This window comes from Rhipicephalus microplus, chromosome 6 (genome assembly GCF_043290135.1).
Source record: "Rhipicephalus microplus isolate Deutch F79 chromosome 6, USDA_Rmic, whole genome shotgun sequence".
Taxonomy (NCBI): domain Eukaryota; kingdom Metazoa; phylum Arthropoda; class Arachnida; order Ixodida; family Ixodidae; genus Rhipicephalus; species Rhipicephalus microplus.
In genome coordinates, this window is record NC_134705.1 from 103,934,235 (window position 1) to 103,957,677 (window position 23,443).

The 23,443-nt window shown below is 47.0% G+C and overlaps 1 protein-coding gene across 1 annotated transcript in view; it reads left to right on the forward strand.

Moving 5' to 3' along the window:
- LOC142765967 (uncharacterized) overlaps positions 1 to 23,443 on the forward strand; it is a 150,379-nt gene that overhangs the window by 22,430 nt on the left and 104,506 nt on the right. Inside the window, exon 5 of the mRNA XM_075867775.1 lies at positions 6,457 to 6,504. Within this exon, the coding sequence (XP_075723890.1) occupies positions 6,457 to 6,504 (48 nt within the window). The remainder of the gene's footprint in view (positions 1 to 6,456; positions 6,505 to 23,443) is intronic.

Below are 23,443 nucleotides of genomic sequence, written 5' to 3' on the forward strand. Positions count from 1 at the left end.
GCCTGCAGTTTTCGAGAAGCTTCCGGACTTTAGTAGATCATTTTGACAAGATCACGCCCACTCTGCGAACTGTGCAGATTATTCTGGAACCTACGCCACCGCCAGCGATAACGCTAGAACATTCGATGGCAAGAGTATAAATGCCGACGCACTTCGCCACTTGTGAGTAGTTGATCGACGGCCGAAGCTCCGTTTGCAGCTATCAGTCCAAGACTGCTACTGTAATCGGATTTTCCGTTTACCGGGCACAGGTTCGCCCAAATAAACAGTTAAAATATAACACAAAGTCCCCTGTCTTCGGCGACGCAACGACCCCGTGACACTATCAATTCCATTGATAAAACTTTTGATTAAGTCAAGATTCTATTTAAAAACCAGTACTGCTCTCCGTTTTTATATATCGCTGGAATGGCAGGTGTACATGCATCGCTCAGCTTCAGCACAAATGTGTAGAGGACTTCCTCAGTGAGAAAAAGCAGTAGGTTTTACAAATATGATTTCAGCTTCTTAGCGACAGACGCCATACGTGAGTGGCCTGTGGCAGGAATTCACAGTGAAGGTATTCAAAGGGCTTTCTTCATGGAAGAAATTCTAAGCTTTGAAACTGCTTGCAAAGTCACCCTGAGGTGAAAGCTAGCAGCCAAGAAAACAGCCATACTGCATGCTGGAGGCGAAAACTCGGGTGTGAATGCCTTAAACTGCAAAGCAAATCTGGATGCACAAAAGGAAGTGGTGGTGCAGCAGAACGAGAAGAGCAAGCGTATTTGTGTGGTAACGCGCAAGACTTCTACAACTGTTAAAACTTGAACAATAATTTGAACCAGTGCTCTCAAGTAGGTCATTTGCACAAATCACACCCAAGCGGGACTCTACAAACGCGAACGCATATTTTGCTAGAATGAGAGTAGTTGTTCACGTCAAGTAGTATTGTAAAAATACTTTGCGTGCTTTACTTGGCATCACATCATCAAGAAATCATGTTTAAAGCACTTCAAGGTGTAAAAAGTTATTTGGCACTCCTTGTACCAAACGTATGATGTTCGCGAATAAAGTAGCTGCTGAATTTGTGCGGAAATGGTGGTGAAGTCGAGTGTAAATTTCCAAAAGTAAGAAGCGAGACAAAAGTAAGAAGGAGAAGCGAGAAGTAAGAAGGCTATGAAGCTTCTTAGAGCGCTGATGCATCGGGAAGTCAAGAACGGCGCCAATCTTGTAATGATCAGGCCTAATACCATCTCTATTGACGAGATGTTGAAGCACTATCACAAATTTGGTTGCGAAGTGGCACTTTTTAATACTCAGCTTGGGACCAGCAGCTGCGAGACACGTCAAACTTCGTCCAGGTGTTATAAGTGTCACTCTTATGTTGAAGAAGATATGATGATATTGACAAGGTAAGACAGCATAATTTTACTTGAGGCGCCGCTCTACCGTATCCATAGTTCACTTGAAAGCTGCTGGCGAGTTGCAGATGCCAAATGGCATAACATTAATTCGTAATTTTCGTTGGGTGTGGCACGGTTTTTTTTCTTGTCATCTTCACGCATGAAATTAGCCAATAACCCAAGCGTAAGTCAAGGCTGGAAAAATTATATGTTTGTTAGAATGAATCTAAAGCATCAATAATGCAAGGCAACGGATATACGTCATCTCGTGTCATGCTCTTCAGCGCATGGCACTCGACGCTGAATTCCACCGAACCATTTTTTTGCGTGCAAGAACAACAGGGTATGACAAATAGCTGGTGGAAGGCCGGATGATATTTTGGTTTAGACTGTCAGTCAAGAGGTTGTCGTAGATTTTACACTGGGTAGAAAATCTCTGGTAAGGTCGGCAGCGGGCAATAGAATCTCCGTGCGTATGCGATGAGCTGCCGCTGAAGCCTGTCCTAAAATTGTAGATTAAACGTCGAAGCAATATTCGTGCTTGGGGAACAACGCAAGTAGTTCCTCTGCTAGTGGTGGAGTTCGGTCATTGATAATTGACTTGGCAATAGCTGTAGCAGGAGTAGAATTTGTAGGTGAGCGTCTTTGCACCACACCTTTATTCGCAGTCATGAAAAAGACAGTTTTTGAGCCTATATCGCAAACTACAATAGCGCCTTCAGAACCAGAATGGCCTCATTTAAGACATTGCGTAGAAGGAAGGTGGTGCCGTTGGTGAAAAAAATAATACCCGTTGCAACTACAATGCCCTGAAACATACAACGGGCTGATGGAGCAGCTGGAACATCACCATGGTCAGCAAAGTTCAAGTCATTCGTGGAACTTGCTCGTAACCAAGAAACATTATGGTATCTTTGATGGTTCGTAGGCGGTGGCGCGACGAATATTAACCATCGGTAATGTCAGTCTCTTGGATATGTACGAAGTGTTGTTGACACGAGTGAGAGATATAAATAACATTTATTTATACGTCCAGCGTGTAGGAAGTCCCCGGCCTCACTGGGCGCGGTTGACATGGAATGGAGGCGGCATCATCTGAAAGTCCCTTTCCAAGATAAGCATATACGCACAGTAAATAAACACTACGACCCAAATATGGTGTTGATCCCATCTATGGTAAATTTGACGGTGCACTTTGTTGATGGCTGTATTGTAAATAGTTTGCACTAAGTAAGGCAAAGTCATTTTGAAGTATAGTAACCATACACAAACCACAACCCAGTTTTGCATAAATAGCACAAACAGTAGCCCCAGTGTCCACCAATGCTTGAATAGGCACCCGTTCAGTATATACTAACAACAAATTGGCCGGGTCCGGGCGATGTCTGGGTGATGTAGTTTTCTGTCCAAAATCTGGACCAGATTTTTTTGAGCGGTAGTAAGGGCCAGCGGCGACTTGTCATAGAGGCGATGTTGAGCGTATGAGAGAAGAAGGGGAGTGAGGTCGTCCTGAGTGGTAGGTCTGTCTTAGAAGTGTGGCAGCTACGGCTAAGAGGTATGACATGACGATAACTACAGTGCGAGAAGATAACGACGACAAAGAGACAAGAAGGACACGAAGAAGACGAGTGCTAACTTCATACTGAGTTTATTGTGCAGAGTGCGAAAACATATAGAGGAGACAATGAACGATGCGACAAAAAGAATGTGGCACAAAGAGCAGTACATGAGTAAGGGAAAAAGCAAACGCACAAAAAAGGCAAAGAAAAGTCTAAAAGGAAACGAAACGGAAAATTAAAAGTCATCGCTTCTGTTCCTGAGACTATCCAGCGGACTAATAGGGCATAGCAAAGGCAGCGACAGGATCTGAGCAAAATGGCTACAGAGCGTGAAAGGATAGCCGTTGTTGTTCCACACAAGCACCAGATACCACACAGGCTCTAGAAAATCGAAAAACGTGTGGGAGTTAGTGCGTTGTTCTTTGCACCGTTCAAATTAATCAGCCTCGGCAAATATGCAAACCCCGTGAAAACGCAGTCATCAACTGGATGTAGAGTTCAGCATAGAAATAGGTATGTGGCATGCTCCCGCGAAGTTCTCTTTCGGACCCCCCTTTCCTGCGGTGCTTGTTATGTCGGAACGACCGGAGGGTGTGTGAATGATTGATTTTTATGTGTTGTTTAACGTCCCGAAACCACCATTTAATTATGAGAGACGCCGTAGTGGAGGGCTCCGGAAATTTCGAACACATAGGGTTCTTTAAAGCGCGCCGAAATCTGAGCACACGGGTGTCGGAACAATCGACTGAGAGAACATGTTAACAATGTTAGAAACTGGAAAGATGGTTTTGTTGCTCAGCACTACACTGAATCTAACTGTGTGTCCCTCTTCATGGACACAGTGACACTATACAGGCACAGGCATGAGTGCACCCGAGTCATCGTCGAGGTCGCGCAGATCTATCTTTCTATCTATCTATCTATCTATCTATCTATCTATCTATCTATCTATCTATCTATCTATCTATCTATCTATCTATCTATCCATCTATCTATCTATCTAGACACCTGCGACTTTTAGCTCTCCTGGCCATTTCGATAATGGTATCAACACCAAACTTGGTAAGGCATATCATGATGGTATGAAGAGCATATTTCATCAGTCACAACCTGAAATAATGACACGTATGTCATAAAAGTCATGACTTAAATTTCATGGTCCTGCAGCTATTGCGGTGGTTTCGTTTACATGGTGTTGCAAAACTGGTATGGTATGACATGATTGCATGGTGAACACAAGCGAGAGACCATAACATGATAATCATGACACGCATGTCATGTAACAACATGACTACAAGCCAGGCTCATGATACGCTGGCGGTTGTTTTGCTGCCTTCTCTTAAACCGTATTTTGTATTGCGGAACATAAATAGAAGAAGAAGGTATGCGACTGATGCAAACATGATAATCATGAGATGCCTGTCATGTAACAATATGACTACATGCCAGGCTCAGAATGCGTTGGTTTCTGCATCGCTAGCTTCACTTATTCCAGACTTGGTATTACGGGACGCAAATGGATGACGAAAGTATGATACTAGTGCGAACATGATCAACTTGAGACGCGTGTTCTGTCACAACATGACTACATGCCACGCTAATTAGGCACTCGCGACCGTATTGCTAGCTTCGCATGTACCAAACTCGGCATAACGCGATGCGAATAGAATGACATAAGTAAATGACACATACAAACATGATAATCACGACATGCGTGTTATGTAACAACTTGACTACATGCCACACTGATATTGCACTCGCAGCCGTTTCGCTAGCTTCACATATGCCAAATATAATATTACGCGACGCCAATAAATGGCAAATGTATGTGACTGGTACAACCACGATAATCATGATATGCGTGTCATGCGAGAGCATGACTACATGCCACAGTCAAGGCGCCAATACATTTCGACGTTACACGGCGCGCGTGTTCGCCGGCGTTCATTTCGTCACGTCAGGCCGGCATTGCGACGCCAAGCGCTGGTGTTGCCATGTACTCGCAGGCATACGCTGCGCTGCGTTGCTTTAAAGCATGTGCGCTTCAGCGCATCCAGCGTCTCTCCGTCACAAAAAGAGAAAGACGCAATGTTGTCTGGATATCACATCGGTGCGAATTTCGCGCTGGTTGCTGTTGGGCAGAGCTGACGGACGCTGGTCGCACCTTGCGTAAGACTGGAGCAAACATGACAATCCTGACACGCGTTTCATGTAAGCACATGACAACCTACCACGGTAATAGCGTACTCGCTCCCATTTCGCTAGCTCCAGATATACTAAATTTGGTATCGCGTGACGTGAATAGATGGCGAAGGTAATTGGCACTTCCAAACATGATAATCATGACACGAAAGCCATCTACGGCATCGTTTACCTCCTCCTCGTAACGTTTTGTTGATTGTAAAGTGACATATCAACATTTCTTATTCGTGTTTTGCATGTCATTGATTCCCAGTGTATGTTGGTTATTCCAATTGATTCTGTGCTTTTTTCTCCTAACTCGGGTATTGGTCTTTGTCCCACGTGGTTTTTGTCACATGCTTTGCAGTCTCCTCTATATGTTCTCGCGCTCTGCGCAATAAACACAGTTGGAAGTTAGCGCTCGCGTCCTTCGGGTCCTTCTTGTCTCTTTGGCATTGTTCTGTTCTGGCGCTATACTCATCGACATGTAGGTCTGAGGTGCGTCGGGTGGCAAAGACGGGCGACATGGTGAAAGTCGGCTCTTCTGGTACTGACCTAAAGAGGACACCCAATTCCTTTCAGAAAAGTCGTAGCCACGCTGTTCGTGATGAAAATCGGCTCTGTTGGTACTTACCAGGTGATGATGGGGTGACAAGCGTCTTTGCTACTATTGACCAGGAAATACCGCGTAATTTATTTCATAAAAGACATAGCCGCGACGTTTTTCCTGCTAGAATTTAAGACAATATTAGGAGATGTGCCCTCAAGGTCCACAATTGTAATGCACTGGGCGATATGAGCGCCAAGAAGCGCAGAATACCAGAAAAGGTGGGACAAGCGAACCTGGGTCAAGTGCCGCTAAGTTGGTTTGAGCAGAAGCAGGATGCACAGATTGAACCACTGAAGGTATTAACGGTTGCTGGGCAGCAATTTGCGCATACCTCGCGTGTGAAGTTGGTGCTACTAATGTTTTCTGCCGTTACCTATACAGTTACTTTTACTTGAGTTGTATTCTGTAAAATCACTTCTATAAAAGGGAATACTATATCGCGTCTAATTTTTATTCCATTTGCTATATTACACTGTGTGAAGCCCGGTGCGAGACGTTCTGATGCGGCTAGGACAGTTATCTTAGTTCTACAAAATTTATTTCATATTTACTGTTGAAATAGATAGCATAGCTGTCACTTCAATAACAAACCGTTTTGATAGATGAGACAGCTGTAAACTGGTCATGTAATGTGTTTTTTGGTGATTGTTAGTAATTTTGTTCTAAGCAGCTGTCTTTTCTTGTGTTGTGCTTTGGTGTAATTGCCGGTTTATTTTCTTTTTAGCCAGGGGGGCCCGGAAATTCTGGACCCATCGGTGATATTCCAGAATGGGCAAGTATTGTAATCCAACACAGAAACAAAATTCATCTGTGAATATGTATTTTGTCTACCTCGTAAGCTTAGCAGACCATAGTCAAAACGTGAGAAACAGTTTCCAGTTTAACTTACAATATGCGAATTAGAGCTTCTCTTTTGACCAAATCTCCTATAGAAGTCGCTTTTCACTTATAAAGCTGTGATTTTTTTCGCTTAGTTTGAATTTTTCAGCAATATTAGCTATTTTAGTGATCATCGCAAGAACCAATAGCATGTATGTCGATGAATTTGCATGTCGATGTCGATGAGCATGTATGTCGATTAAGTCAAACATACATAGCGATAATCAACATGTAGAGACAATCATGCAGTTGCAATCATGCAGTGGCAATCATGTGTTCAGCTGAATGGGGTATAGCTTGGAGACAATTTTAAAAGGTAATAACTGTAAATATTTAAAACGACTGGACTGAGTATATCTTCTAATCGTATTTGAGTACCATTTTTAAAGTGAAGTTTCTTTCAAGAAAATAAAATTACTTATATAACTGCTTATTGGGTGCTTTTTTGCGAAAGTCATGCAGCCTTTTTGAGGCTGTCTTTGTGACGATTTTCTCGCTCCGTTCGCACCCCTAGGGTAATTTCACGTCAGAGCAAACTAGAATCAAACTCGGAGTGCACAAGCTGTTGTATAGGGCAAGTTAGTATCAATACAGTAACAAAATACAGATCTTACCAACCAATACTGTCTTACTAATTTCAGTAAAATGATGATATGTATAAACCCCACTTCGAATCAGTCGAGCTTAGACAAATGGAGTAAAAAGCATATAAGCGAAGACACAAGGAATTTTCCATGGAAAGAATATGAACATGTACGAAGTTTCAAATAAGAGTATGATACTAAAGACCAGAGGTGGAAATGATTTGAACGGTATCTAAAAAGTAATATTCTGAGCTCTGCAAGCTGATAGAGGGAACCCAGACACACGCTTAGTATTCAACTCTGCACAAATGTCTGTGTGCATCACGAGTGGTATTGTTACTGATCTTTTTCAGTACAGCACTCTGTTCAAAAACGAGTACGTCCTTTTATCATTCTACTGCGCTCTGCTGAACTTGTTTGCACTCCCCTCAATAGAGGCTGTTCGACGATTCCAATGTGGTCAACGTCCTGTCGACTGCATATTGCCGTGTTGTTTTATTGCTACCATTTAATTATTCCGATGGGACCTTTAGATGTATAAGAATGACCGGGAGGTCCGCAGCGCTGCATACATGGTTAGAACGACTGCTTCCAATGCTGGAGGTAAAGGGTTGTATACCCAATGCCGACATAAAAACCACTGGCTTTTCTGTTTAGTTTTTTTAGTACTCAACTTGGAAGGCACCCTATATTTTTCTACGAAAGCCTCTGGGTGTACCTTAACACACCACAGCCTTGTTGAAACAGGCCAGAGGCGACCGGTCGTAGAGGCTATGTTGAACGTCAAAGAGGAGAAGGGGAGCGGGCGTCCTTAGTGATAAGTCCGATGTGCGTCGGGTGGTGAAGATGAGTAAAGCAAACAGCGTGACGAGCGGTGCTGATAGAACTGACCAAAAGATTATTTCCATTATTAAAAGTCGTAGCGCCGGCCCTCGTCCTGCTGTCTATTGCGACAATATTGTGCGCTGTGCCCTTGGATGCCTCAACAATAACACAAAGGGCATGATGAGTGCCAAGGGGCGTAGAGTGCCAAAAGAGTTGGGATTGGCGAGCGTAGTGCACACGTTGCAAAGTTAATTTGAGAAGGAACAGGATGCACAGACTGAACCATTCTGGGTATTAAGGGTTGCGTGGCAACAATTAGCGCATACCTCGCGCGTGGAGTTGAAGGTAGTAACGTTTTCTGCCTGTACGTACGCAGTTTCTTCTACTTGAGTTGTATTCGGTGAAATCAACTTCATATATGAGAGTAATTTATCGCATCGGTTTTTTATTTCATTCACCGTATTACATTTGCTGAAGTCTGGTGCCGGACTTTAAGATGAGGCTCTTGCAATTAGTTTACTTCCGGACCAATGCAGGTTGCATTAGAACAATTTCCACATACGCCACGGGTGGAGTTCGCCGCAGCGGGGGATTGTCAGGTGTGAGGGAGCAAGCCGTAAGACATCTCTTGTCTGTGGCGTAGACCAGCAGACGAGGAGTGAGGCTGAGAGGCCGGCAGAAATAACAACCCTCGCGCGTGAGCTCTTCACGAATCAAAGTAGCAATCAAGGTACGTATATACGCGTCTGACGAAAGCCAGATGCCACAGTCGTCTGGGTGCAGCCAGATGGCCTGCAATTCATTGATATGTTCGGGGGCCGTGATGGCATCCTCAACGAACGTGGGATTTTGGACGACCATGGGAATGAACGCGACGTGGTTCATCTATTTGAGGATGCGTCAAACGCGGTCAGCTTCGGACATAGCCGAAATCACGTTACGGCTAAGGAAAAGACGTATTCCTTGTACGAGGTGTACGTCTCAACAGCGTGCTGTACGCGAACGTCGAGCTTCGTCTTCCATTCTTCAGTGGGGACATTTGGCGTTCAAAAATTCTGAGGATTTGTTGCACAAAGACAGGCCACTCAGGTAAGCTGCCCTCGTGATTCAAATACCTCGATTTTCCCGTGGTCTGATAGGTAGAAGGCGAATTGAAGAAGTTTTTGGAGTGCGTCTAATTGGTGATATACACTTGACAAGTCATTCTATTTCAGCCATACTTTGACATCGTCGCGTGGTAGAGGCGTGAAGATACATGGATGCCGCTGGCGGGTGGTGGCGATCCATGGGGGGAGAGATGGTTAGGTGGAGCTGCTGAATTGTCCAGGCAGTGTCTCTTTGATTATGACAACAGAAAATTCTAGCAACCACGGACCCGAACGAAGCTTCAGGCGATCTCGAAGTGAGAGAGGACTTGACGATTGACAGCAGCCTTCACCACACTGTAGGGCAGCGGCGATGACATGGTGTCAACGCTTTTAATTCAACGAACCTGCCAGACCGATTTTTTACTTGAACAAAATGCTCACAAGGATGATTATAGGTTAAAAGTGAAGGTGGTGAACATGGTGAAGTGAAGATTCCCAATCGCAGGGAATAGTGTTCTCACAGAAGGAACGAAAATATGGGCTGCAACATCGGCGGCGTCTTAATTGCTAGCAAAGATGTGAATAAGTGCTCTAAAACGTTAGAAATTGTCTTGAAATGCTTGAGCGAGAACATTAAAACCTTGAAAACAGAGAAATAAAAACAAGTCCAGTACACTCAATACGCTATCAAGGCCTCCAGCTCACCTCAGAAGGCTAAGATGGTCAAGGCCATAAAGGAAGCTCCAACACCAAAAACGTGACTGCACTAAAAGCTTATTTGGCTTGCTCAATTTTTATGGAAAGTTTGTTAAGATCCTAGCTATTGTGGCAGAAACTTTGCTCAAGATGGTAAAAAAGAGCAAACGCGGTTCTGGTCTGAAGTCTGGTCTTTTGAAGCGACTAAGCAACCACTAATGAGCTGTTGAGCGCTTACATCATTTGACGTTTCGAAACAACTCTTGCTTCAGTGTGCCACTGCCACGTGCCATATTGGAGCTGTTATTTTTCATGAAGTGCCTGACAGACAAGAACGGCAAATTGTGTTTGCCTTACGCGCTCTGACACCAGCAGTGCGAAATGAAGCTCAATATGAAAGCAAAGTGCTCGTGCTAAGTTTTTGGCTTAGAAAGTTTTACAAGTTTCTCCGGTCGCCAGTTTGTACTCTACCCTGAGCATCAGCTGCTTTTTTTGGATTTCTCGCCACGACAAACTGACCCCTCCGTAGCTGGAGCTAGAATCCAAAAAATGGTTGTTAATACTGGCAGCAAACCAGTACACATAAAAGTTTCAAAAGGGCAACGAAACCGAAGTGGCTGATGCCATTGCAAAAGGTGCACTACCTTTGAGTTGCAACTCAAAAAAATACAAAGCTGAGTGTGTCTCTATTTTTTATTGCGGCATTTTTGCTGCAGGATGTGGCAAGAGCGACAGCCAGAAATGCAGTACCTTGCACTGTTCACGGGTAAACTTTCCCAGAATCGCCTGCAGAAGTACCAGAGCACTGCGATTGTATTATATACATCATTTTGAGCTCTCGATTGAGCAGGAATTGATTGAGGTGGTGATAACACCGACCCATTTCCGCTTTTGAACTACGTTCTGACTATACCAGAGCCTGACGCGAGGCACTGCCAGAACATGTGTTCCATGTTGGCTACTTCAGGTCAAGTGGAACATGCATTACTAGAAAACATTTGTGGATATATCTTGTTCAAAACTGCAAAATCGTGGTACGCCCCAATATGAAGAAGCCTGACTGTCAGAGCCTGAGGTCTGCTCAATGTTTTGTGTAGTGGAGGGTATTTTCATCGCGCCAGGTAAAAATGTTCTCTCAGTTGGTTACACGAGATAGATAAAAATGTCTTGGTTCTTTAAAATAACGGTGGCACAGTCCGCGATAGCTGCGTGGTTTACTAGTCCTCGCGTAGCTATGTCAGCTGACTTGTTGAATTCGGGCTACACTCGCTCATTGCTTTCTGTGCGTGGTAGGAACCAATTGAGCGTGTGTGGCCTGATCGCCTTTTTTCAAGGATCTGCAAAACCGTTACCTATATATCTCAAGTCTCATTGAATTGGGGGAAAGTAAGAAACGTTCTTTTATAATGAGCGTCCTGAGCGAGGCCCGGTATTACCCTACTACTAAGCAACTACTACCCACAAGGGAGAGGCTTCCCTAGTCCAGGAACCTTCTGGCCTAATTTGAGTGCCCTCGTAGCCCTGGCGACCAGTGGTCGCTGGTCTTCCAGGTCCTCAAGGACGAGCTTGGCCTCCGACGTTTACATTGGGTGGTCATCGTTTACTCTTGCGACTTGGTGCGGCTTCGTTACATGTCGTCGTTTGTATGACCATGGCCTTCCATGAGGAAGTGTGTCAGGGTTTCTGGTACGCTGCAGAGTGGGTACATGTAGCTATGTGCCGTTGGGTAGAGGCGGTGCATTAGTATGTTATGTATGTAAGTGTTGCTTTGCAGGCGTCTGAAGATCACGCTTTCGTCTTTGATTAGTGTTGAATGGGGTGGAGAGTACATTCGTTGCTCCAGTTTGAAGTACTGAAGTACCAATGAGAATGTGTTTTCTAATACCTCCATCTTAGCACCCACAGGTCAGGTAACTTTTGGTCCCAAGGCAGCACGGATGACGTGTTCGCGGGCAGCGTTTTGGGCTCCTTCATTTTCCCGTAGACCCTCGTGTCTAGAAACGCAGATTACGCAGGTATATGGAGGTGGAGAGCTTCGCCATTGCAGGATGTCAATTGCGTCGGCTGAGACGTGACCCTTCGCATAATTGCGGCAAGCGGCTTGCGAGTCAGTGAAGATCACCGCGGCATCTTTACACGGGGTTGTGCGAGAGCAATTACCGGTTCTTTTGGTGCGTCTGAGTTGCGAGCCTTTACTGTGGCCGACGCTAACTCTCAGCCGTGAGAGTCTATGATGATGATAGCATACGCGTGGAAAGAGACCCTCGAGCGTCCACTGGGATGCGCTTTTTCCGGTCTGAATCCGCCGCAATCTATTCTTTTCCTGCAGTTGAGATACCGGAACACCGTCCTTCTAGGGGCCTGAGCTTCAGTCGTTCCAGCTGGTTGTTCTCGTGAGCCTAGGTGAGCTTTTGCAACGTGTTCTGGACACCCATCTTAAGAAGTGGGGAAGTAAAAACCATGGTTGGTAGTCCAAGGTGGCTTTAGTTGCCTTTTTTATCCAAATATTGGGTTTTTTTTAATTGGGCGGTTTTTAAACTGAGGTATGGCTTGCCGTACTAATGCGGCTGGTGAGCAGAGCTTGCATTATTCGTAGGATGTTGAGTTCTTTAAGCCGATCGCGTTCGTTTGTGATCCTCTTGGCGAGATGAATGAGCTGCGAGAGAGTTCTTTGCAGTGTCGGTAGGATGGCTACTCCCGATCGATCTTTGTGTATGTGAAGTCAGAGTACCCGTAGCGTATCAACTTTCAGAATAATTGTCCCGTTGAGGGTGACACAAGCAACGGGCTCTTCAAATATGGGTGGCCTGCCTCTCGCCCTTGATTTGAGTATAGGTTGCTCAGACATTTCAGGGGTGCAGTTGACGCCACTGTTTCGTAGATACATTTTGATGATGTTTTCGTCATCTTGTAAGCAGCTCTCCTGTCTCCCCATGCTTGAAGCGTTGGTCCAGAGCGTGATGTCATCAGCGTACATTGCATGCCGTATATCTGGTGTTCTATTGAAAACCTTAACAAATTGATCATGCCTACCTAGAACAATAGCGGGGACGTGAGCGAACCCTGTCGCGTGCCTCTTTTAGGTAGTTGGAAGCTTTTGCGTGGATGTTCTAAATGCCCACAGTTGTTGTATGGACCGTCAAAAGTTTCGAACATACGTGTAGGTCGTAACGCCCCAGCCGGTGCCTTGGAGGTTCGTGAGGATCACGTTATGGCTGACGTTGTCGAATTCTTCCTTAAATTTACCCTGATAATTAAGTATTTGTTTCGGTGACTCAGGGGATCAAGAAGGCCTTCTTTGAGTAGTAGAAGCACGTCAGGCGTCAAGAGCTCCTGTCTGAAGACGAACATCGTATCTAATAGGTGCTAAATATCTTGTAGGTACAGCGTCAAGCTGTCATGTACCATATGTTCAAATAAGTTTCCCACATACGAGGTGAGGGAAATCGGCCGCAAGTTCTCTTTGCTGATAGGTTTGTTAGCATTGAAAATTATGGTGATCTCCCGGTGCTTCCAAACCACAGGCAGCTCTTCTTTCTCCCAGCAATAGTTGTAATATTGGAGACAGCTCTGGTGATATAGTGCGGTAAGTTTCGCATATGTTTCCGGACCATTCGGTCTTCTGCGGCGCTGGTATTTCTTGCCAACTTCACTAGGGCAGCGTAAAGTTCCGCCTGCCTGAAGGGCCGGTCGAGGTCAGGGTTTGGTGTTCCTGTATAATCTTTGGTGGTAAACGGCATGACAGCGGGCGCGTCTCCGCAAAGTTTTTTCACTAATTCTTGAAGGAGATGTTTTTCCGATCTGGCGTAGTTGTGAATAAGCCTGTGAAGATGCTGCTTTTGTGCTACCTTGAAGGGTTGCGTACCGAGAAGAGAACCGAACAGGTGCCAGGTTTTCTTGGTGCTAAGAGTTTCCTGTAACTTGTCACAATAGGCGTGCCAGTTCTGCACAGCCAGTTGGTTGGCATAATCTTGACATTGCTTGGTGACAAGAGTGACGCATTACTGAAGCTTCCCGTTAGGCTTTTGCCGCTTCCACCTCTTCAAAATTCTTCTCCTAGCCTCCCAGAGTTGGAGCAGATGGCCGTCGACTGCAGTTTTATTGCTGTTTAGCTGTATGTTTTTAGTGTTTCGTTCGGATGTATCTAGAACATTCTTGAAACACTCTTCAATGTCGGTTATAGTGGTTTCAACTGCAAGATGAACCCTGTAGAAATTCCGCGCCAATAAGCATGCTATTGTCACAATGCAGAAACAGCAGCAGTCGAATCCAGGAAACTCACTTTAATTGTACTAGAACACTGGCAAACTGATTGGAAGAGAACCTCGTCTTCTTCTCTCTCTGCGCGTGTTCTTTGTTGTTCTCTTGGCACTGCTTATTCAATGTGGCATTTGCCCCCCTCCAGAGAGCAGCGTCCCGATGCTCTTCTACAAAAGACGGTGGAGTAGATGTATGGTGTAAATCAGTCCGAAAAGTAGGGCTTCATTCGCACAACGTGCACGATTTCTGGTTTTTGCTGGCAAATTGTCGAGGGGCTGTCAGGAACGACCACGTAATTAATGTCGCTCAGGCGTTGTAAAACTGTCTAGGGGCGAAAATACTTCTTCAGCAATTTTTCGGACAGTCCGCGGCGGCGGATAGGACTCCATACCCAGACTTTGTCGCCGGCCCGATAGACGACATGTCGGTGTCGCAGATTATAACGTTGGGCGTCATAATTTTGCTGCTGGGTGATTCGGACGCGCGCAAGCTGCCTCGCTTCTTCTGCTCGTTGGGTAAAAGATGCAGCGTCCAAATCAATGTCATTGCAGTCGTGCAGTAACATGGCGTCAAGCATCGTCGTCACTTCACGGCCATGAAAGAGACTGAACGACGTTCTTCGTGTAGTTTCTTGCTGCACTGTATTATAGGCGAACGTGATGTACGGTAGAATGTCGTCCCAGTTCTTGTGATTCACGTCAACGTACATACTCAACATGTCGGCAAGAGTCTTGTTGAGGCGTTCTGTTAAGCCGTTCGTTTGTGGATGACAGGAAGTGGTTTTCCGATGGGCTGTTCCACTGAGCTCAAGCACTGTCTTCAGGAGCGCGGCCGTGAAAGCGGCACCTCGATCCGTTATTACAATTGTTGGAGCACCGTGCCTCAAGACAATATTTTCTACGAAGAATCGTGCGGTTTCAACGGCGGTGCCACTTGATAACGCCTTTGTTTCCGCATAGCGCGTAAGATAATCAGTGGCGACTATTATTCACTTGTTGCCAGCATGGGAAGTCGGATATGGTCCAAGGAGATCCATTCCAATTTGGGCAAAAGGTACCGTGGGCACTTGAATTGGTTGTAATAGTCCAGCTGGTTTTAATGGTGGCGATTTTCGTCGTTGGCAATCGAGGCACGTGCGCACGTAATGCACGTAATGCCATTAGTATTTCTGTTGGATTCTGGCCAATGTGCGTGTGTCTCCGAGATGACCAGACGTTGGCTCATCGTGGAAGCACAAAGTATCTCCTCACGAAGTGACATCGGAACGGCAAGTAGATGGGTGCTTCCTCTGGGGGAAAAGCTCTTCTTATAAAGAACACCACTACGTAAGCAGAATGACGGCAGGCTCCTTGCAAATCTTCTAGGGACGGTTGTTGTCCGGCAATTCGAAAATTCAATAAGAGGAAGCAACTCACTGTCTTCTTTCTGCTTGCACGAAATCGTAGTCGTGTCAACGACTCCTACAAACGCCATGCTCTCATCGTCTGTGTCATCGTCGCGCTTTATCGGTGACCTTGATAAGCAATCGGCGTCGGCGTGCTGCCGTCCGGACTTATACACGACCGTCATATCAAACTCTTGAAGGCGTAAGCTTCACCATGCGAGCCGACCAGACGGGTCTTTCAAGTTGGTCAGCCAGCAGAGGGAATGATGGTCGCTGACTACGTGGAAGAAACAACCATAGAGGTACGGATGAAACTTCATAACCGCCCATACGACAGCAAGACACTCTTTTTCCGTTGTGGAGTAGTTGGACTCGGCGCGGGAAAGCGTCCTACTAGCATATGCGATCACACGCTTGGCTGAGTCTTGCCACTGGACGAGTACAGCGCCTAAACCCACGTTGCTGGCATCTGTATGGACTATGGTAGGAGCATCCTCATCAAAGTGAGCAAGCACAGGCGGAGTCTGCAGGCGTTGTCGGAGATCGTCAAATGCCACCTGTTGATCGTCGCCCCATGTGAACGAAACGTCTTCTCTTGTGAGTCGTGTTAACGGCGAGGCTATGTGGGAGAAATTGGCAAATACCTTCGGTAGTATGCGCATAGGCCAAGGAAACGCCTGACTGCTTGCTTGTCTTTTGGTACCGGAAATTTTCTGACGGCCGCAATCTTATCGGGATCAGGTTGAACACCTTCATGGCTCACGACATGGCCTAAAAGTTGAAGCTCCTTGAAACCGAAGTGACACTTCTCGGGTTTCAGTGTTAGGCCGGCAGATCTTATTGCCCTGAATACCGATAGCAGCCTGCTCAGGTGTTCCTCAAATGTTTTTGAAAAAACAATGACGTCGTCCAGATAGACCAGACATGTCTGCCTCTTAAGGCCTGACAGAACGGTATCCATCAGTCTTTGAAATGTTGCGGGGGCTGAGCACAATCCAAATGGCATAACTTTAAATTCATAAAGCCCCTCAGGCGTTACAAAAGCCGTTTTTTCTCTATCTCGCTCGTCGACCTCAATTTGCCAATACCCACTTTTGAGGTCCATTGACGAAACGTAGCGCGCATACTTCAGCCTGTCGAGTGAATCATCGATGCACGGCGGTAATGGGTGTACGTCTTTCTTTGTCACACGGTTCAGCTTGCGGTAGTCGACACAAAATCACGAGCTTCCGTCTTTCTTTTTAACCAGCACTACCGGCGATGACCGAGGACTTCTTGACGGCTGGATGACGTCATCATCGAGCACTTTTTTCACTTGTTCTTGAATTGCTTCACGCTCTTTCGGTGCTACGCGGTATGGGTTCTGTCGTATTGGCCATGCCGTCTCCTCCGTGATTATCCGATGCTTCGTCAGTGGTGTTTGACTGACCCTCGAGGTCGATGAAAAACTGTCTTTGAACTGGTGAAGATCTACTAGACGCTGCCTCTGCGCTGGTGACAAATCCGAGCTTACGTCATTAGGTGGTGGGGCTGACGTGGCTTGCGGCTGGTCCTGTTGTACTACACAGCATTCGCGGATTTCGGTGATCTCGTCGAAGTAGGCAACTGTAGTGCCTTGTGTAATGTGTCGTCGCTCGTTGGTAAAATTCGTCAACAGAACGTCTGCTTCACCGCACACATCATTGACGATACTTCTGGCAATTATAACACCGCAAGAGAGTAGGACGTCAATACGTGTTCAGCGATTCCTTCTGCAGTATTTTGCTCGCTGCACGGGACTGAAACAAGGCGGCACGATAACGGAGGTACGGTCACATCGTCAATGACTCGTAGGGATTTTCGGTGTAGCGCTGCACTTTGATCCACTGAAAAGGTCAGTACACCGTCCGGAATATTGATGATGGCACCAAATTCACGCAAGAAACCCATACCCAAGATTGCCTGTTTGCAACACTCAGAAAGAATAACAAAAGTTTCGACGAAGGATGCATCCCCTATCTTCATTCTTGCGGTGCACTTTCCGGTAGGTGTGAGTAGCTGCCCTCTAGCTCCTCTAATCTGCGGTCCTGTCCATTCCATTCTAATCTTCCTTAGCGTGTCTGCCAGACTCTCAATCATTATTGAGAAGTCCGCGCCAGTGTCGACCAATGCCATGACGTCATGTCCGTCAATCGTAATTGCAACTTTGGCAGTAACAACCCCATCTTTCGTCGATTCATTGAAAATGTGTCTCTCTTCGCTCGGCAGTAAGGGGGGATTTTCAGCACTTCGACGATTCGTAACCTTTCCCCTGAGGTCGCTGCTTTTAGTTTCCCCGGCGTAGACTAGCAGATCTCCCTCTTGGCATGTCAGTGGTGCTCCGTCTAGAAGATGGAGAATAACGCCCAGGAGAGGTTGAGCGTGACCGAAACCCAGGAGGAACATCCCGCGGCGTCATGACATTCGTGTCGACGTCAGGTGTTCCGTTGAAATGGCGCCGAGGAACCGTAGAAGGAAACCCTTGGTACCCTGCGGCGCGATACGGGCGATACCGAACGATGTGGCCTGCTTCCCCACAGTGAAAGCACAGGGGCCTATGATCAGGGGTACTCCAGATGTCAGTTTTGCGAAGTGGTGGCCGCCTCGGCATCGAAGTTTCTCTGTAGTACCAAGGCACTGACGGCGGATGTTGCTGGTGGTACTGATGTGGTGTCGGCACGTTCGTTGGCTGTCGGCGGAATACGTCTGCATAGCTTGCCCTGGGAGTGCTCGTGTTCGGCTCAGGAAGCGAGAGCGCTTGCCTGTTCTCGTGGCGTACAACTTCCGTTACTGAGGCGATCGCGCAGTCGTTCGGTTTGGCGACGAGTTTCTTGACCTCTTCTTGTACGATTTCTCGTATAAGTTGGCGCAAAAAACCTTCGTCGGGTGTTGTTGCTGTGGTAGTGGCTGCCACGCTGATCGGTGCACTGTGGGTAGGGCGGTCATACTGGCGATAACGTAGATGCAGTGCGCGTTTGATAGATGTCGCCTCCTTGGAGAATTCATCCACACTTGTAGGCGGGTTTCGTACGAGACCAGTGAACAGCTGCTCTTTAATGCCCCGCATGAGGTGGCTAACCTTTTTGGCTTCGGGCATACTAGGATCTGCTCGACGAAATAGCCGCGCCATGTCCTCAACAAACATCGTAACGGATTAATTTGGTTTCTGAATCCGCGACTCGAGGAGACGCTGTGCGATTTCTCGTCTTTCAGTGTTCGCGAACGTGTCGAGGAACTTCTGTCGGAACTCGTCGCAAGACGACCACACGCGATTCGTGAACCATGTTCGGGCTCCGTCTTGAAGCGGAAAATAAACGTAGCCCAATTTCTGTGTGGTGTTCCAATCGTTAACATTCGCTGTGTGCTCGAATTCCTCGAGCCAGTCATGTGCATCCTCATATGCGTTTCCGTGGAAGTCAACCGAAGTCGAGGGTTCAAAACAGTCACCTGTGTCGTGCTTGGGCTGGAAATGTTGGGGCCAGTGCTTCCAGGCGCCGTCATGCTTTCTGGCACAGTCACGCTTTCCGGCAATGGACCAAACTCCGGGCTGAGGCCTAACAGGCACTGGCTGCTGCGGTGAACGGGGGTGTCGATGCGCGGAAGTCTTTCTTGACCAGATGCGGGGCTGTTGTCAGGCGTCCCGAACATGTACCCAGCGCCTCCACCAGTGTCACAATGCAGAAACAGCAGCAGTCGAATCCAGGAAACTCACTTCAATTGTACCAGAACACTGGCAAACTGATCGGAAGAGAACCTCGTCTTCTTCTCTCGCTGCGCGTGTTCTTCGTTGTTCTCTTGGCACTGCTTATTCAATGTGGCACTATTTTTGTCTTGGTCTGGCGACGTCAATTTGTAGGATATGGTGATCGCTGCCTAAGGTTTCTGGTACCACACTCTACTCTGCCGCAGTGAGGTTCAACTTGTTCAACTTCTGCCCCTGTGAGGCATTGGAGTCTCCCAATAGGACGATCTGGTGGCCTTTTGTGCACTTCCTGAGTTTTCGTGCAAAGTGATCGAAATCTGGTAGTTGGTCTCTGTCACAAACGAGTGCTCAAAAAAAGGGCGCGCAGCCTAATTCCCGCGAACAAGTGTTAGAGAGGCGCCTCAAGGTCAACGATAAAGAGAAAACAAGCATCCAAAGACTTTCTGGGCGCGCGTCTCTCCCCCTCGGACGCGTCGTTCTGCCGATCAACCTCCTCACATCGGCAGCCGAGTAAGCCCTGGAAGGTTCTCGAGGGATAGGGACGTGGTAATGCAGAGTTGCGTCATGTGTCGCGGACGGCTCTCAAACCGTCTCGCTCTTTCCACAGCCTCGGCAACGCATCGCGCCGACGGAAACGATGAGAATTTTCTGGAATCTAGCGTGAAGGGTATTTAACCGAGCAGCAGAGATGGGAGATCAGGAGAAGAAGGAATTTTTCGCCAGGGTGCGTAGGGTTTTCCGCCTTGTCGGCGAAGCCTTTTGTCCTCAGTGACAAAGGAGAAGAAGGAATTTGATGCTAGATTGTGTAGGGTATTATGCCGTGTCTGTCGGCGAAGGTTATGTCCTTAGTGACAAATCAGGAGAAGAAAAAAGATCGCGCCCGTGTGTGTAGGCAGGAGATGAAAGTTTTGCGCAAGTGTGCGTAGGGTCTTTCCGCCGTGTGGGCGAAGCCTTTTGTTCTCAGTGACAAAGGAGGAGAACCTGAGGGGTGAAGACTCGTGGTGCAGGCAGTAGTGTGTTTCTACCTCCAGCGAGCGAAGATGCGTGGCAACAGCTGCGCGTGGGAAGCCGACGTGTTACCGGCGAAAAGTTTGGTGCTTGGAGAGCCGCCAATTGAGGACGTGAGATTTCCTGGAAGAGAAACTTCGGGGGCAGCAGAACGACAATAGCGCTGGACTTTGAGTGAGTGATACTTGGAAGAGTATTATTCAGACTTTTGTTCCAAGGACTTTGGATATGAATAAGTTTTAGAACTCTTTAGTCTTTTGGTGTCTTGGTTGTTCGATGCATGCGACTGCATTGTAGTGCGTATTGTTGTTTGGGTCTGTTGTTTCGAGTGTGGCTGATTGTACTGTGTAGTACGTTGTTTGATTGGTGACTTATTGTATTAGAGTATTGTCGAGTCTGCATGTTTTTGTATTGATTTGATCTGCCATAATTGAGAATAAATTTTTGTGTTGTTTATCAACTCTCGGCTCTCATTTATTCTTTGGGCCACAGCCGGCGTCCGCAGGCCCGCCAAATAGAACCACTCCTAAATTGTCCACGCTTTCGTGGTGCAGTTAGGGGGGCCAATATTTCGTTCCTTGGAATTAGCCTGGCGATCGCCTCCCTAATTAACAGGACCTGTGACAATTATTCATGCGTCCGCGACAGAACCTTTTGGCGCACAGTGTGTCCAAAGTAGTGAGAAAGAGCCTCTAGTTGTTAACAGTGCTATCGGAACGATTTTGTGTGTTGCTCAGTTAAGGAGTGCAGGAGAGTATTCCGATATACTGATTTAGGCAGATACTTTTTGCACGCAGCAAGGTTTTATTTGCGAGACACCATAGATCTCGGAAAGTTAGAAGCTCTTGGGGAGAAGATTGGTTGTTCTGGTACCAAACTACGGAAGTCGGTCACCCAGAAGGAAGAAGAAGAAAGAGGGAGGGCCAACGAAGAAAAGGCAGCTGAGCTCAAAAAAGAAAGGTTGGCGGTCGAAAGAGCCAAAGCGGAAAAAGCAGCTGAGTTGGAGAGAGGGGTGTTGGCAGCTGAGAGGGCCAAGGAAAAAAAGGCAGCCGAGATGGAGAGAGAAACGCTGGCCGCTGTAAGGGCGAAAAAAGAAATAGAGGCGAAGGAGCTGCAGCTGAAAGAAGAAAGAGAGGCAAAGGAGCGACAGCTGAAAGAAGAAAGAGAGCAGCAATTGAAGTTGGAGCTGGAGAGAGAAAAGTTGGCAGCCGAAAGGGCGACAGAAGAAAGAGAGGCAAAGGAGCGACCACTAAAAGAAGAAAGAGAGGCGGAGATGGCTGAAAGGGAACGGCAGTGGCAGCACGAGATGGAACTCGAGCGGCTCCGTTTGCAACAGCGGAGCGAAACTCCAATCCAAGCTAGGGTTGAAAGCAGGGAACGGAAAGATCATGGCTTCCGCTTGAACCCAAGCAAGCTACTCGTAGCGTTCGATGAAAGGAAGGACAACCTTGACGCATACCTTCACAGATTTGAGACGAATGCAAAGAGCCAGAATTGGCCGGAACATCAATGGGCAACTGCTTTGTGTATCTGTTTGTGTGGCGAAGTGCTCAGTGTGTTCGGCAGGCTGACGCCGACCGATGCAGTAAACTATGCAAAGGTGAAAGCTGCTTTACTGAAGCGATTGAGATTTACTGTAGAAGGTTTCCGGGACTGATTTCGGACAGGAAAGCCAGCTGATGGTGAGACGGCTACGCAGTACACCGCCCGGCTTAGCCATTATTTCAACAGATGGATCGATTTTTCAGGGACTGCGCAGGAGTACGATGAGCTTAGAAAGCTCCTTATTAGAGAGCAATTTCTCACCTGTTGCCACCAAAGCCTGTGGCTGTACTTGAAAGAGAGGAGAGCTAAGTCACTTGAAGACATGCTTGAATTAGCTGATCAATTCTCGGAAGTGCAAGGTGGTACTAAGTTGGCATTGGTCAAGAAAGAGTGTCCCGAAGATTCTAAAAGTTCGGCACACGAACAAAAGAAGCGTGCACCGAAGAGTGTTCCGCGAAGTTTTCTGTGTAACCGAGTGGGTCATCGCGCGAACAGCTGTTTAACTAACTTTACGAGCCCTACGGTTGTAAAATCTTTCAAGTGTAGTCAGACTGGGCACAAAGCAGACGCATGTCGTAACGAAGTGAGTCAAACTCACCGGGTACCCTGTGTGCTAGCAGCATCGAAATCCAATGACGATGCCATCACCGATGGATTCGTAGAGTTCAAAATGGCGAGAAACTTCCTAATGTGGGTGCTGTAATGACAAAACAGCCAACCGGTGTTACGAAGGGAATGCCAACGCTGCCTGTAAATGTTGCGGGCAAGAAAATTACGGTGTTAAGAGACACCGGTAGCTCCACGGTTATCGTGCGGAGAAATTTGGTACGGGAAAGTGAGTTAACAGGCAAAACGAAACCAGTTTGCCTAATTGACAGTACTGTTCGGATGCTTCCCGAAGCATAAATTGAGGTTGAAACCTTGTACTTCAACGGGAAGGTTACTGCCCTATGTATGAACTCCCCCCTGTACGACCTCATCATCGGAAAAAATGACGGGGCGCGAGGGCCGAATGATCCAGAACGTTTGGCGGAAGACCCGAAGATAAAGGCCTCGCCGACCCAGGGACCGCGAGATACAGTGAAGGAGAATCCCGTGACGGATCTCACTCGAGCCCAAGGTGAAGCCGCGGTGCAAAAGACAGTGAATCAGGAGATGATCTTGTTGAACGAGAGAACGTGCTGGGCAGCTGGACTTACGTCAGCACGACCTCAACCAACCGACAGTGTAAAGGTGACGGAGTCGGCCAGCCAGACCCAATGTAGTAACATTAACAAGCTGGTGAATAACCAGACAAGATAGGTTGAACGTTATGACCCGTTAACAGCGTCGGAAGTGACAACGATGACTGAGACGCCCCCTCAGATACCGTCGTTGTAAAGGGCGAGAACGAGAAAAAACAAGAAGAGATTGAGTGAGCACCGCAAGAAAGGGCGCAAGCGCAGCTCGAAGTGCACAGGATAGGTGCTGAGGCTGAGGTCGAATCGGAGTGTGCTCGGTAGTGTTGAGCCTCAATGTGTTGTGTTGTTGTTATCCTGTGTCACAAGTGTATGTCGACCAAATCAAAGTGTTTGTTGCGGTGACGTGATGGATAGGATTGTACAATTGTTGTAAACACAGACCTTTGTACATTTGTATTGTCTGAAACGTGTGATCTAATGTCGTATTTATGTACCTGTGGTTATATTTCATGTGTTGTGTGATTGAATTGCGATGTGCAA